At 31.6% G+C, this 17,681-nt stretch overlaps 1 protein-coding gene across 4 annotated transcripts in view; it reads left to right on the forward strand.

Annotated features, from left to right (window-relative positions):
* Positions 1-17,681, forward strand: part of SEMA3A (semaphorin 3A) — a 505,421-nt gene that overhangs the window by 395,530 nt on the left and 92,210 nt on the right. For all 4 annotated transcript variants that reach the window (XM_058297095.2, XM_058297094.2, XM_004473377.5 and 1 more), the window contains one exon: positions 16,341-16,434. In XM_058297095.2, coding sequence (XP_058153078.1) covers positions 16,341-16,434 — 94 coding nt within the window. The remainder of the gene's footprint in view (positions 1-16,340; positions 16,435-17,681) is intronic.

Here is a 17,681-nt window from a genome sequence, read left to right on the forward strand (position 1 = left end):
TGTACACCTACACTACACCCACCACTTGAATAATCACTAATGCTCAGCCAAGCAAAAGCTTAGACTTGAACCAGGTTAGTGAAAATAAACATAAGATAATTAGAAATGCCACTTGAGATACAGCTTGCATTGTATATAGAATAATGCATTTATAGAATTAATTATGATTTTTCAAATAAATGTGGCAATAGTAATCCACAAAGTTTATCATGGAAAGAGGCAAGATTGTCTAGTGGAAGTGATTCTAACACTAACTAATAAATAGTGACTAATAAAGTTTTCTGAACTTCAGTGATTTTTATCTATTAAATAGAACAGTAAAACCTATATCAGGGGGTTATTATGATAAATAAAAATATTAATTTAAACGGCATAGAAGACATTACTCACTTTTCATTCAGTTATGTATATGTAAAATTTTATCACACAGAATTTTTAAGAAATATTATATTTCCTAAGCACTATTTCAGACTAAGTGTATTTTTGAACCCTGTCCTATAATGTGTTCATTTTAATATCTTTAATATAAAATTGAGAGAGAGAAAATACTATTGAAAATTTTACCAGTATAACTTTAGGTGATCAGTTTTCAATCAAAGTCAGATTTATCTTAGTCCTGCTGAAGATAAATATTCTTTGAAATTTGGACCTGATTTACGTTTTAAGTCAATAAAAATATTTTGTATTCATCAATTTGTTTTTAAACCATTTTCATAATGTTGTGATGAGTGCACAACTATGTGGTGATTATACCAAATACCAGTGATTTTACTTCGGGTGGACTGTATGCTTTATTAATATATATCAATAAAATATGTTTTATTTCAAAATAATTAAAAACTAAAAATGTATTTTTGTATTTTTCTGCGAATAGAGGCATCTGACTGCTTATAATCTAATATCAAATTCTGAGGATGAAACTTCTATTTTCTATTTAACTATAATTGCACTGGTATAAAGAGCAACAGTAATTGGACTTTATAGACTATTTAAATGAACCTGTAAATAAGATTCAGACAAGATATGGACATATTCGTTTTTAGGTGTAAATAACTACTCTGAGATGAGATTATGAAGTCAGCAATATTTAATTTTGTCATAAAACCAAAACTAGCTTTTCTATTGAAATGGATTCCTTGAATTCCTATGAGTTTGAATTAATTGCAGTGATTTCTAGGAATTCCTTAAGCTCAAATGATAGCACCATTATTGACTTTACCTAGATTTTTGGTACTGTGACAGTAGAATGGCCCAGACTGAACAACGTACTGATGCAGGAATAAGAGGCAAGAAAATTTTACCAATGTTGTATTCGGTAATTGTTCAGGCACTGTTGAATTAAAAACTGGAAATATTTTCCCTTTTGTTTGATGAATGATGATGGGTAATATATATAACTATAATCTGAAAAGCTTTCCTGGATTTTTCTTAGTTACCCTTTAAAAAGGACCGCAGATCTAATTTTTTACTAGTTTAACATACCAACATTTTATTTTTTTAAATCAAGGAACATCATTTTATGGAAGGTCATAAAATAAAAATAGTTTAACAGGGAGTTTCTTCATTTTTCAACTAGGCTTTGCTTTATTTGCTTTATTTAGTAATACAGGATTCTCTCTGCAATGATGAGAGTAATATTAGGACTTAGATTCGTCAGGACTTACTACTCTACCATATCCCAAACTCATTCTTCTTTATTTTTTATACTCTTGTTATTATCTGCTAAAATCAGCAAAGAGAGTTCTTTTCACCTTCCATTTCCTACTACTCATTCTTGTTTACTCTCTTTTTATCTAGAATATAGCTCAAACAAATAACTTATAGTTTGAAATGAACGAAAATATATAATATATCTCACTTTTCAAGAGCAGATACTGCCTGACTCTGATGCGGACCAACACACATAGGAGCATGGACTGGGTTTGGGATTGGACCAAATTGCATACTTTTCAACAATTTTTTAAAAAGTTCATATGGTAATACTGATTAGAACAAAAATAAAGCAATGTTAAAGGAATCAGTATGAAAGTAAAACATTGTGGCAGACAGAGAAATTATTCAAAGTCTAATATCTTATTTTGAAAGGTTTTATTCTTCTACCACCAATGGGGCAAAATCACCCTCAATCTTTTTCTCAAAAGATGTTAGAAGGGAAAAAAGGAGGGGCCAGAAATTAAAGCACAGAAAATTTAGTCACTTTGATAATTAAATAGAATGTGTTCTATTTTCTTAGCTTTTAAATATATTGTACTGTTTGTGTGTTTGCATGGGTATATTTAAATAATTATAAACCCAGCAACATGGTTAAGAAATATCTGAAAATATAATATATATAATATAAAATTTTATTTATATGTTATGTTAAATATTATATAGAATATATGTATATATATGCTTATACATAAGTATTTCATGTATTTATAGATATAATCACTTCTTCAACATTTTTATATCTGCATTTTCCCTTCCACTTTGTCCATTTGTATACATATTAATTTAGTGTGATTATATATATATATATAATCCATATAATATTTTTAAGAGCAGATAATATTCCATATTCCTGGTAGTATTTATAGTAATTAATTACTCAATGACTATGCTATTTCCACTGTGATAGTGTACCACTGTGTACTTAATTTCATGTCATTGATTATTAGGTAAATTTAGGATCAATGAGCCTCTTAGGTTCATGTATTTTTTATTTTTGTCTCTAAGATTAGTTTTCCTGTTTATTAGTATATATTGACCCTTAATGTCTGAGGCTCTGTAGTCTTAGAGGAAGAGCTCTATAAACTATGTCTTTAACAGTTTATTTTTGTAGCACTTTATCAAAAGCTCAGTAACAATGCATGTTTTCCTGTTAAAATTTTCTTGTTGAAAATTTCTAGTTTAGTAGCTACGAAACTGTAAAACTCCATGGGTTTAATAGACTGTATTTCTTTTATGTTTGGTAAAAATCATTTTTTCTACTTCTTTGCTTTTAATCTTGTAAATTATCTGTGTAGAACCTTTGTCAGTTATTTATTTGAGTCTCATGGCTTTCTTATATATGTTGATATGTTCTTTAGATATTAATCTTTTATCAGGTTTTCCACATTTCATAGAAATTTTATTTCTGGTGATTTTTAGAATTTAAAAATTTGTTAGTCAGATTTTAAATGGTTGAGTTTACATAATCGAGGTGAAGAACTTACCACAATATGCTGATTTTCTCCGGAATTCAACTTTTAACACCCTTAAGGAAAAGAGGGGTAGGACTTTCAGTTATAATTATGTGAATTACCCATCAGCATCTATCAAACATAAATGGGAAAAGATTTCCAGGTTTTAATTCAACAGTGGCTGGACAGAGAGAAAATACAACTTTGGTAAAATTTTCTTGCCTCTTATTCCTGCATCAGTATGTTGTTTAGTCCAGGCCATTCTACTATGTCACAGATATATCACATATATTCTTGCTTCAACTTATTTAAACTATCTACTCCATCTATCCTTTTTGAACTTGTATAACCCAAATATAAAGGAATATATGTAATAACTTGTAGTAATTAAATTAATTTTTCTAACTTCCAACTTTTATATCTGCTAATATTGCTCCCACATTTACATTTTAATGACAGTCATTAATATATCTATTTTTTGGAATTGTAGAGGATTAGGAATAAGTTGAAAAAGATTTTATCTAATTTTCAACTAATCTTAAAGTAATTATAAGGATTTATTATGATTTCCCCAATTGAAAATATTATTTAGAATGATAATCAGGGCCCAGTCATGTGAATGGTGTTTTTTAGTCCAGCTGTAAAATGTTTAACAGTAGACACTCTAACTAATAAACCTAATTAAAATTCTTTTATTTGAAGTTAGGTAATTTGTGATTATAATATTTACGTGATTATATTTGATGACAAGAATTGCTAATAGGCAGAAACTGAATTCTACCAATGAGAGAGATTTATTTATAAATAATTCAAGCATTCATTATACTAGATTATAAATAACAATCCAAGATTCAACTCTACACGTGGTATAGAATGTCTCTATGATGATTAATTTGATAGGTAAACAAGCCATCCAATATCTGAATACTTTTCTAAGAACTTTCTGCCTCTCTTTTGAGATAGTTAGCCATGCAGCCTGATTCTCAAGAACTTTGGATAATTGATAGAGACATAAATATTTGAAATGGTACATTCTAAATTTTTTTCTAAGTGAAACAGACATTATTAAACAGCAATGTATATACAGATAAATTTAAATATATAAAAAGTAATGAGTGAAAAGCTATAGAGATTTATGATACTATGACAATTAAGAGTTTTAAACCGCTTTGAAGTTCCTATTAACCTCTATGTTCAGCTATGATTAATTGGGAAACCAAATAGTAACTCTATCACGAGATATGAGAGCATGATCGCTAGCCTTCTGAGGCCATTGTTATTTGAAGTAAATCTGAAGACAGAGACAATTTAAATGATAAATGTAATATAAGCATTGGTGATCAAGCAAGTTGCATAGCTCTATTAGGGATTGCAAACTCAAATGCCCATAGTAGGTGACATAAAAAGATGAAAAAGGAAATACAAAAGAGTTGTTACTATGTTGAATTTTCCCATGAAAAGTCTTAAGTCCCAAGTAAAGGCATTCAAATTCAAAATTTCAAAAACCTGTCAGTTAAACAAACCTTGTCTCTGTCTATACATTGCTAGTTTGCAGATTTAGATAATTGAATATCCTATTTAAACCTGTTTATATTAATATATATGCTGCATGATCATGGTAGAAAATATTAAACATAGAAAAAAATATGTAAATAGACAAAAATAACCAAATCACCAAAGTTGGAGACCTTATTATTTTAATGTATTTCCTGGAAGTTTTTTTCCATGCATGTTTACATAGATGAGAATTTACTACATATTGCTTCCACAGTGATATAACAGACATTAATTCTAGGCATTAAAACAAGTTAAAATAAACATATGTAATAAATTCCTACATCATCAACAATGATACAGTTTTGCCATAGTTTACCATTCTCCTATCATTGGCATCTGTCCCCTATTTTTTCATTATTCTTAAATACTACCATTTTGAACCTTTACTTTAATATTTTTCTTATGTGTACTTTTTCCCCTTAAGGGTATATTTCTAGAACTAAAATAACTGAGTTCAAGTATATGGACATTTTTAATGGTCTGTCTAATTCCCAAATTATTTTCAAAAATACTATTTTCTAACCAGGATTTGACAGGATTCTGTATTTCCTACAGTTCCTTTGCCAAAACAATAATTATTTAAAAATCTTTGATTATTTGCTAAAAGAATATCATATAGTTATTTAATTTCATTATCACAACACTTGAATGACAAGGATTTGCTAAAGCAAAGCTTAGTATAAATAAAATGTCAATCCTTTGGCCTCATCACTTCCCAGATGGAATCAATGAAAAATTGTAAAATGTAAAGAAACCACATGAATAGATTCCAGCTCTTCTTACAATGCACATGATCCTTTTTGTTGACTTATTTACATTTAGGTTTATAAAATTTCCTAGTAGTGTATAATCCTGGATGTGACAAACACATTATAAAAAAAGTGATAAAAAGTAATAGCAGTTCTTTTTCTGTTTAGGATTTAAAAACACTCTGCTGCTAGATGAAATTATAAGGTCACAAATAAAAAGCAACTACATTTTGAACACAGAAGACTTAAAATGCACATTTAGAAAAATCAATTGAACTACTCTACTATTTTATTTTTTTGTGGACCATTGATTTTTCTCTTTGACTGGGCTTATTTTACCAGGTCTCACTGGGGCACATCCATTGTAGAGTAAATTGTTCATGTTCTGGTATTTCTCATTCTAGTCAAGAGAGAATTTTTACTTTCATTGTTATATGCCTTGGGAGTTAACAGGCCTTCATTGCTGAATAATTATACCATGACAGGTATGTGATATCTGCATAAACTCAAATTAAGCTCCTATTAAAAGCTTAATCTGCATCAAGTATGAACACATATGCTCTCTGTTTTTCTTGGTTTATACCATTAATTTTAATGATGACAAAAAGCAGATGAATTATGTCACTGATGTTTGTTTGGGGAACCTAGATAAATTCAGGTCCCTTAAATTCAAGAGGGCAAATCCTATTTAATCCAGCTGTAAGGACTGTATGTATGTACATGTTGTTACTAAGAGGGGAATGAATAAAGTGATGCTAACTTTTTACAAACTTGGAAACAAAGTATCTTCCTATATTTTCTACAAATAAAGGTAAAATATTTTAATTCCTTCTACCACACCTTAATACATTAATAGTATAATATGAGGACATTAAATATGCTATTCCTTGTCATGGTCAATTCCATTAAAATTATTTCAGGTCCTAACATGTGTGAACTTCAGGGATTACAAAGTTGAGATATTATACTGAACATTACGGATATGAGCATTTATAAAGTCATATGACTGTACAGTTAAATAAAAAATTGTTTTTATAATCCCTACATTTATTGCTGGTTCTGGAAATGGCTTATCTGCCTCTCTTCTTTACTAACTGTGTGACCTGTGGCAAGTCATTCTTTCTCTTTTTTTTTTGTTGATTCATCTAGACAATTGGGATAGTCATACAGTGTACTCAAAGGAGTTTCAGTGAGGATCAATAAGCAAATATAACTATTAAATACTTAGGGGAATGTGGTTAGCTGATAATTAACAATATTAATATCACAGAAAAGTTAACATGTATCATAGTAAAGATGTACCATTAATAGTATATTTCTGATTGTTAAAATAATAAACTAAATTTATATATGGTTTAAGTATGCTTCCATAGTTTAATATGCATTAGATCATATAAGTCTTTCGAGCAATTCTGTAGAATATTCCCATTTCATAAATAAGGATATTGAACCTTCAAAGAAATCTAAAACTAGCTCTAGATCATTCAAATACTTAATAATAATATCTAGGTTTTGTAATCCTTAAACAATAATTTTTTTACTAAACCTATCAATAGATCAAAGATTGGGAAAATTTTGTATCACAAAAAAGCAATGTAATCTGTGGAAGCCAATTTCAGAGATAAGACATCTGTTACACTGAAGCAGTGCACAATGCAAATTTAACTCATGAGGCCTAGACAAAAACACCCCCACTTAATTTCAACCTGTAAGTGAACTTTCTAGGAATATTGTCTACCCACATGATAAATATTATCCTTCCTTCTGTTTTGGATCCTAATAGGGATCTTCCGGAAGAAAAGTTGTATAGAGTAAAATATCTGCATTGATATAACTAAAGTTGATCATATATCCATGAATATTAAATTTGGCTATATTTTTAATAATTATAACATCTTATTGTTATTTTAGGTAAACTCCATTTTCATCAAAACAATTTTCATATTGTTGGCTTTGTATCAAAATTTGCTGAAAAAATTTTCTTCCAAAGGTGTGAATTAAAAAAAAAAAATAGTGCCAGTTTTAAAGTATCATAATTACAGTTATTCATTCAAAATAATTTAGCATCAAACCTAAATTTTCTGTTTACAACCAAATATTATAGTTTTACATCCTCAACTATTCAAAATTATATATTAACATGAAAAAGTTATTATTAGTATTCTCAGACCTAAAAATCCTAACAGGTATACCTTTTCCTTGAATGTTTATCTTACTGGGGTGATTTTTCCAATTTATAACAGTCAGTGACTTAAAGTTTCTTTTATTGTATAAAGAGATGAAACTCTATCATAATATGGGGCTATAAATGGGTTAAATCTAAGTCAGGCCTAATACATTACAGAGCAGAAAATTATACTTGCTTTCTTCACATAGCATTACTTTAAAAGTTTCTCAGCACCCAGTGACAGAGACCAGGGCTGCATTTCTTTTGTGTCTCCCCACAGTGTATATTGTTAAATAACTATTTCTGGCAGACTAATTTTTATGAAAATTATTAATAATTGCTCTTATATTCTTTTGAAGAACCAAGGACTTTTAATAGCCCTTAATTTTGAAATAACTATGGAAAATAAGGGCATTTCATACAGGGCAGGAAACTGAGTTTGAATAACTAGATTAACAGAGAGAGTGGGGTTGCAGTTCAACAGCTGAATTTCTGAAAATAGGTGATTTCTAGAGAATAGTATGCAAAGAATGAAAAAGAAAATGAATTTTAAAAATCTGGATAATCCCTCTATGTACATGAAGAAGGCAAAAGAAAAGAAGCAAATGTAGAAGTTCAGAATGATAGGATCTTGGAACCACACAATGTTAGAAAGATCTTTGCAGATTAACTAATTCGGGGCCTCTTACCGTGGAATACATGAAGTCTATTTGCACTTAAAGTAGTTTATAAACCATGTATACACTTAGCTTCAGTTTTTTGGAAGAAAGAAGCCATAGCTTTTGTTGGAATATGAAAGGGGATTCTGACTCAATGGAGATTAAGAAAAATGAGCTATAAAAAAGTAAGTGACTTGACCAAGTCACAACATACAAAATTCCTCTAAACTGCTGTAATACATAACATGATTTCATTTTCCCCTTCTCAGGCTATGGCAATAGGACTTTACCTGTCACCAGTCTTATATACCTCTGAAGCATCTCACACATCTCTGTCAAGTTCATCATAATATTGACCCTTTGGTGATATTTTTCTCCAACTAAAAATAGCACTGTGTCACTGACACCTTTTGCTTACCTTCTACAGACCAGATTGCTTATTCTGGCAGAGGAATCATTCCACAGTTTGGTTCCAAATTTATTTTTCAGTCTTATTTCCTATTGTATTCTTCAATGTCTAAACTCAATTTTGTGTTATTCCTCAAATATGGAATTTTTTTTCTTTGCTTTTGTTTCGTTTTGTTTTGCTGTCATTTCCTTTAGATAGAATAGTCTGCCTCTCTACGTTTCCCTTCTCTTTATATGGGATCCTTTGACCCCCTGAACCCACTCCCAACACATACCAACGCATACACACACACACACCTCATACCAAAATACAGTTTTCAAGGTCTAAAGCATCTAAAGTCTTTCTTCATATCCTGAAACAGAAAATTACCTCTTCCTTTTTTGAATTCCTGTTGTTTCCAGTTTGTACTATTTCAGAGTACATCTCACATAATATTTGTGGTAAACCCCTTTTTGATGTGGTGATAAAAACAAGGGTTTCTAAATAGATCTGTTATCAAATTTTACTCCATCTGTTATTAGCTTTGTCACTTTGAGTACTATATGTAGAATTCCCAGGCCTCAGTTTTCTCACCTACACATTGGGTGTAATCATGACAGGGTTGTTGTGAAGATTAAATAATATACATGAAATCTTAGGGCATCATTAGCACTTAATGTGTGTTCAGTGTTAAAATAGCTGCTAAATACTGTATAAACCCTGTAATATCATGTGTATGTAATGTGTTATTTTATATATTTTTTGTTTTAACTTCTTGTATCATATTTAGTTTAGCCAGTAGATTTTTCAACTTTATACAATCTTTAATTCTAAAATTTAATTTAGTTCAATATGTATTTACTGTATCCATTAATATTTTATTAGCATTTTAGAAAATATATACATTAGCATAGTTTTTAAAATGGATACAAAGATGAAAATACCAATAGGAAATTATGTATTTCCATAAATAGAAAATTACTTTTAACAGTTTCAAACATCTGCAGTTTCCTTTTCCACTTGCCTGCATCCCAGAAAATCTTGATGTAATTTCTATTGAGTAAAAAATTGGTCAGGTATAATTGTTCTTCTGGAATCTGGGATATATGGGAAGACATTACATTTTTGAGTTCTGTATAGGAATATTCTGATAATTTTATGCTCAGTGAATAAGGTAGGTATATTGAAAGTTTTAATATTTACTGATATGCTTAATATGAATAATAAATTAAGAATTAGAAGGCCCACCTAAAATTAAGGAGGAACAGGAATGTAGTAATAAAGACACTGTTAGGTTATGTTGTTTGTCATTGTTTCATTTTATTCTTTTATGTCAAGAGAAACTTGTAGAAGGATATAATAATTATCAATAATATACTAATAACACATATAATAAAGAAATCAAATGGTATTGTATTTTCCAAAAGTCATTTTTAAATTTGGAAATATTTCAATTTTGTCATCTGGCTTTTATAACATGATTGTATTCCTACCTGTGCTCTATTCTTAAGTGGCCAGGACATATATGATCTTTGGATGTAGTTTTTCTATATAGTCTCTTCCAATCCATCAGTCATTAACTTATTCATTCTTTTTCTTACTGAGCTTTAAGTCAGTTCCAGAACTTCTTAGTGTTTGGAAGAACTATAGTAGATGGCATATGCCCCTTGCTTCTATGGAATTTAGTAAGGAAAAAAATAATACATGCCCTATTAATTATCAAGGTTGAAGGTTACAAATGTCAGAAGAAAGATATGATAGATTGCTATGCAATTTCCAGGTAGGAAACATTATTTTCTGGTGGGGAAAAATTAATGGACATTTAATGGACTGGGTAGTATAACCTAAACTTTAAGGAATAGGTAAAATTGGAACCCACATAGGTTAGGGAGAAGTGAATCCAAGTAAAAGAAGCATGGTAAGCAAGAAACAAAAGACATGCATTTGTTCATCTGTACTGCCAGCTAATCTAACATATGCCTTTAAACGAAAAAACAAAAACAAAAGACTAGTGATTTCAGTCTAATCCCTCCTTGTCTGTATCAGAGACTTTTTCTACTATGATTGTGATCTGATGCCAAGTTTTCTCAATGCCAGCTCTACTCTGAACTGCTAAGGCACTATGGCTCAGGTTCTCGAGCAGTGCTATCCAAAAGCACAGGTTCCAATCATGGAAATGTTCTATATCTGTGTCTATCAAGTAGTAGCCACAAACTGCATGTGATTTTTGAGTACTTTAAATATATTTAGTGCACATGAGGAACTGAATTCTCACTCTTAAAATTTTAATTTAAATACCCATATGTGCTTAGAGGGCTCAGTATTGGACAGCATCAATCTAGAGTCACCTATTTATGAAAAATAACTTCTGGATGAATTTGATCCACTGAAGGATCTCCTTTGGGGAAAGTACTATTTCATGATACTTCCTAGGAGATGCCATTACACCCTTTCTTTGTAGAAACCAATAGTTTTACCCTGCATTGACATTGTACTATTATGTATTTTAGGTACACGCAGAGGAAAACTAATAAATTATACCTTCAGGAATATCTGTAGACTTCTCCTAGGGAGCCTTATTTTAATTTGTTCCTAAAGGAAAGGAAGCTTATTCTAGGTTTGGGGCTGATGGTGAATGGGAGGAGGAGGGGAGATTTCAGGCAGAAATGAGAAAGAGCATGGCATGGCCAAGGAATACTTGGTAGTTCAGTTTAACTGGCATACAAGGAGTCTTGTGAGGAGCAGGATGAGAGAATGAACGATTTGAAAAAATATAATATACATTCTTTAAATAATGTCCAAGTATTGTTTTTTACATACTTGCATGCAATTACCCATTAAAAAAATGTTCATTCTATCACATATGTATAGATTTTAACCTTACTTTTTGTTTAAACATCATTTTGTTGTGATCATTTAAAAAAAACAACTAAAATTACAACTTTGTTGCTTAAATTTATTACTTGGTCAAGATTGAGAATTAGGAAATGCATTGCTTATGATGTCACCAATGGTTTATAATTTACAAGAGTTTGGATTAGACATTAGCCAGTTGTTATTTCCTTTAATGCCTTACCTCACCACAGTCTAATAACATTCAGGAAATCCAAAAGACAAAGAGGAAAAAGTGGTCTTGAAAGCTAAATATAGTCACTGAAAACTGATGCAAACATGTAATAAAATACTGCACAATAACTTCTATGATATGCTCATAGTGTCTGCTAAAGCAATTAGAATCTATACAACTGGATTTCCTTTCAAATGTAATAGTGAAAATGAAAACTGGCTCAGCCCATGTAAAGCATATAAGCTCTGCAGTTTAATTGTATACATTGGATTTAGAATTTTGCCTTATTACTTGCATATGTGATCTATTATCACTCTTCTAAAACAAGCTTGGGTAGCAATCAGATTTCATAAGACCTTCCAAGCTGAACCAGACAATGATCTAAGTGATGAATTACATGTGACAACACTGTATGTTAACATACAATTATATTAGCACAGTGTTCGTTGAGAATGGGTCAGTATCTTCAACATATCTAATAAGTCTTTTTTCCTAGATAGCATAAACAGTAGCGTTGGTATCACTTCACGTCAGTTACATTAAATTTGTCAGGCATATTAAAAGTGTGGCCTTTTTAAATTAACTTTTGTACATATAATATTATTTGATGAAATTGTAACATTTAGCTATTCCCAATAAAATATATTTTTATTCCTTTTATTTTTAAAGAAACTTTAGATTACATAAATGTTACATTAAAAATATAAGTAATTGGAAGTGGATGTGGCTCAAGTGATAGGGCTTTCACCTGCCATGTGGGAGGACCTGGGTTCGATCTCTGGGACCTCCTGGTGAAAAAGAAGAAGAGAAAGCATGCCAGCATGGTGAGCCATATGCCCACGTGAGTGCTGGTGCAGTGAGCCAAGTGCCCATGCGAGTGCCCGCATGGTGAGCCAGTGTCCGCACAAGTGAGTCACGCAGCAAGATGATGACGCAACAAAAGAGAGATGAAGGGAAGAGTCAAAGTGAAGCACAGCAGAGACCAGGAACTGAGGTGGTGCAGTTGACAGGGAACCTCTCTCCACATCAGAGGTCCCCAGGATCAAGTCCCTCTGAATGCTAGAGGAGAGAGATGAGAAGAGAATACAAAAAAAGAGAGAAATAGATACAGAAGAACACACAGTGAATGGACACAGAGAGCAAAAACCATTATGGCAGGAGAGGGAGAAAGGGAGGGGAAGGGGAAAAATAATAAAAATAAAAATCTTAGAAAACTATATATATATATATATATATATATATATATACACACATATATATATGTAATTCTCATATAGCTAGTCCCTTCCCCTCCCACACTTTCCCAAATTAACATCTTTTATTAGTGTGGTACATTTGTTACAAGTGGTGAGAACACAGTAAAGCATTACTACAAATAATGGACTATAGTTTAGTTTATAATTGTTGGTTATGTTCATTTTGAAAGAAAATTACAGGTTAAGAAAACACAACATTTTTTTCTAATTTAAATGCTTTTTTTTTTTTTTCAGAAAAGCTTTTCATTTAGACTCTCATCTACCTATCAAAGAACAATTTTCAGTACATTGAGGGAGGTTAAAGCAATTACATAACTTTAAATACCTGTCCTAATTTCCACTGATGAAAATATAGCTAGGCATTTCTGCTATGGCATGAGATATTTTGATCAGTGTGGATGGTTTTATATACATTATGACAATAAATATTTATATCAACCCTATGAGATTTTCTTGTCCTCCTTTTACAGAGGAGAAATATGAATTTCAGAAGGGTTTAGGAACTTGCCTAGGTCCAGAGCTAAGAAATGAAGAGCCAGGGACAATACACAAATCTGTCCATTTCAACACTCTGAGACCCCATTATTACATGTAATGTGTATGAACTTTACACTGAAAACATCTGCATGTAAGAAATGTCATTTTACTTCCCTATCCAGAAATCAAATTATATTTATTCCAGCTTCCCATCTCACTGGGCTGGAAAGGAAATTCGATTTGTTTTCCCCTTCTATAGCATCATTTAAGAACACAGAATTACATGGTAGGTATACAGAAATTTGAGTAAAAGCTACTTTTAAAGGAAAGATATTGTGTATCAGTGAAAGAGGCAAGGAATCTGGTAGTTATTTATGATGTTGTTCAAAAAAGGAGGAGAGGAAAAGTCCAGCTTTGAACACATTACCCCACACCATGAAAAAGGATAGTTTTTCATTTTCTCTTGAATCATAACAGACACGTTTAACCTTTCTTCCTATGAAGTCAAATCTTTTACCTCTAAATCAAATATCACATGAGGTTGGAAGTAATTTTCATCTATCTTTGCATTGTCTAACTTGGACATCTGCTCCCTGACATAAAGCATCTCATTTTTTGAGGAATGACTCGTCCATCATTGTCAGTATTGTAAAATTTCTTAGGAGTACAAGAAATTTAAAACAATATCGATAACAATATTTTCAACTACACCACCATCTCCCCTTGTTGTTTCCTTTAATCTATGAGAAATACCCAAATGTGCAAATTTTAATATTTTCCAAGATATGTGGCAATAAAGCATAAATGTTTTACTAAATAAATCGGGCTTATATCAATCCTTTCTTTCATATCATAATTTTAATATTCAGGTGCCTATGATAAATTATGTAACTACACTTAACATTATTTCTTTCACATTTACACAAGGAATGTTTACAATAACAGCAAGAACTTGTGTTAAATTTTCGTATTACTTATAGTGGTAATAAGATCAGTATTAACAGAATAAAAATAAAATGCAATTGTATTTTATTTTGCTGCTTTAGGATGCTTTCTTTATTTCTTTTTTAATCCTCACAATAATACTGAACAGTATAAATTTTAGAACTAAGCTAAAGAACCATCACTGCTATGGAATAGTTAATTACCAAATATAGATTCAATGCAAGGAGAGAATGAAATCCATAATTCTCACTCACAGTAATAAAAATGGGAAACTCTTTTGGTTTGCTTCCTTTTTCACTTTTCCTCCCAATTTCAATTGAGCTGTAAGAGTCATAATTTAAAACCATGCCATTAGCTCCATCAGAAATATTAAATGTTAAATAAAGTAATCCTTACTGGCCATAAAATGGACACCATTTATTATTCTAAGAAGATAGAAAATACTTTTATGTGAGTAGTGGAGAACTTGCCAAAAAAGCTATTTTATTTCAGTCTATGGACAAGTTAATGTGCTACTGGAAAAAGCATACATATTCTGACTTAATTAATTCTCAGAGCACCTGATTCTGAAAAGACTGCTCAGAAATGTCCCCAAATTTACTCTACTATCACACACCAGTTTCAGTAGCTGGACACATTCTGACTCAGGGTCTCAGGCATGAGTTAGTAACACTCTTTATCAAGGCTTTTATTGTTTTGCATACCTGCACACCTTCTGCCTCAGGATTTATGAATATTTAAATGTAGTTAAATATTCATTCCCAATTCTCAGTACACGGGCCTCACCTGGGCAGACTACCCTGTGTCCCCTCTGTACTTCTTGCTCTAATAGCACCAACTCCAGGCACACCTTTTCTAACGTACAGTTTGCTTTTTGCTGCTTAGAGAGGTGGGTGAGAGCAGTTTAGGTACCTTACAGCCTGCCAATATGAGGAACTTAAAGTGCTTGAGAAGCATTAAGCAGCAAAGCTATAGGAAGGACAGAGAGGGAGAAGTGACTGCTCTGGCTGTTTATCATTTCCTTCCAGAAAGTAATTACAGTAAAGAAGATAGTCTACTTTTTCCTAGACATTCAAGATAGTGAATGTCTTCTCGTCTTTATGAAAAGAGGAAGAAGTAATTTTATTTAGATTTAAATTATTTTCCTCAAAACCCAATAGAATAGCTCTTGGTATACCTATGTGACAAAATTATCATATTTATCATACTCTACTCTTAGCACACTGGTCTTGTTCTTTACAGCTCATGTACCCATAATGACTTGCAACATGCTAAATGCTATTAAAAATTATGAAGCCAAGGAGATATTCGACTAATAACTGTGTTTAACTCCACTTAATTAATTAATTTATTTATTTTTTATTTCTCTCCCCTTCTCCCCTCCCCCGCCCCAGTTGTCTGTTCTCTGTGTCCATTTGCTGCGTGTTCTTCTTTTTGTCCGCTTCTGTTGTTGTCAGCAGCATAGGAATCTGTGTTTCTTTGTTGTTGTGTCATCTTGCTGCGTCCGCTCTCCGTGTGTGCAGCGCCATTCTTGGGCAGGGTGAACTTCTTTCTTGCTGGGCAGCTCTCCTTACGGGGCGCATTCCTTGCGCGTGGGGCTCCCCTACACGGGGGACACCCTGCGTGGCAGGGCACTTCTTGTGCAAATCAGAACTGCAAGTGGGCCAGCTCCACACGGGTCAAGGAAGCCCAGGGTTTGAACCGTGGACCTCCCATGTGGTAGAAGGATGCCCTATCCACTGGGCCAAGTCCACATCCCCCACTTAATTTATTTTGCCACCTACAAAGTTTATGGAAATGAAAATACCTCTTGCTTTTGGACATGAATACTCAACCTCTCTGAGTAAGTGACATGTTAAAAATACTTCTTTTTGTAAATAAATAAAATCATCCTCTTTTTTGTATCAACAGGATAACATTTTTAAACTAGAGGACTCACATTTTGAAAATGGCCGTGGGAAGAGTCCATATGACCCCAAACTGCTGACAGCATCTCTTTTAATAGGTATGTAGTCAATGAACAATTTACCAATTTTCTATAGCTAATAATCAGGTTGAATGTTTTTAGACTTATCAAGATTTTCTATTATTAATCTTGAACATTTTAGGGGACATCAGTTGTGATATGTTCAAATATCTTGAAAATGAAGAAAAAACATGGAATGTTGTTTTGACAAATATACTATCTAATCTGTGATTCTTTTTAATCGAAATAGCTTAAGAGAATCTTTTTTTTTTTTTTAAAGATTTATTTATTTATTTAAATCCCCCCCTCCCCGGGTTCTGTTCTCTGTTCTCGGTGTCTATTTGCTGCGTTAAGAGAATCTTTTAAACCACTGCTCAGTCTCTACACATCTGCACTTGAACTTTAAATTTTTTTTATTTTATGAGAGAATGCTTTTGGTTTTCATTTTATGAAAGTGGTCTTAAAATAGGGAAATTTGACATGATAAAAAGAGAGAATGAGATTTGGTCTATCCTGTTAATTGTAGTTCCAGGATTTGTCACACTCTTGACATTTGAGTAACTTAATTCAGCACAATCAGTCAAAATGATGGCACAGTTGACAGAGACCGCATTGTGTTACTTATATTGACACATCCTGATATCTTGTTGGCCATGTGGGCCATGTAAAGGCTTTCTGTACACTCCTTTTATGGTTTTAGGTTTTTTGTTTTGTTTTATTTTATTTTGTTTAACAAGCTAACCAAATATTTTTGGGGGTTTTCTCTACCCTTGTCTCTAAGCATCTTTCATTCCTCGCTTCCTACTTTCCTCATTTTATTTATTGGGTTGTGAATGCTTAGGCCTAGTTCAAGAAGATACAGAGGTAGAAGGGAGAGAACTTTAGCCTATATTGAGAGATAAATAATATTTTCTACATCATTGTACCCACCCCTGAACTTGAGCGAAATAAAAAAAGTGAACAAAAAGTGATAAATCATTAAGAATTTTTTAAACTTCTGAGCATATCAGCAATCTAAAATACATGAGATTCTGGGCCATTATTCTGCTCCTCAATATGTTTTTCTATAATCACATAGAAATGATATCTTTTTTTTTTCCTTTTTGATATTCTCTTGCTAGCATACTAAAAATAATGCTAAAATTTTATAATATGAAATCTTGAATTAAATTTTGAATAAATCTAGATTTTAAAAAATTAATTTAGATTATCTGATGTATCACAAGTTATTAATTGTTCCCATTCTTTTTGCTTTTACAAATAACTTTTTCCTACTCAAGAAAATA

Source organism: Dasypus novemcinctus, chromosome 5, assembly GCF_030445035.2.
Source record: "Dasypus novemcinctus isolate mDasNov1 chromosome 5, mDasNov1.1.hap2, whole genome shotgun sequence".
NCBI lineage: Eukaryota > Metazoa > Chordata > Mammalia > Cingulata > Dasypodidae > Dasypus > Dasypus novemcinctus.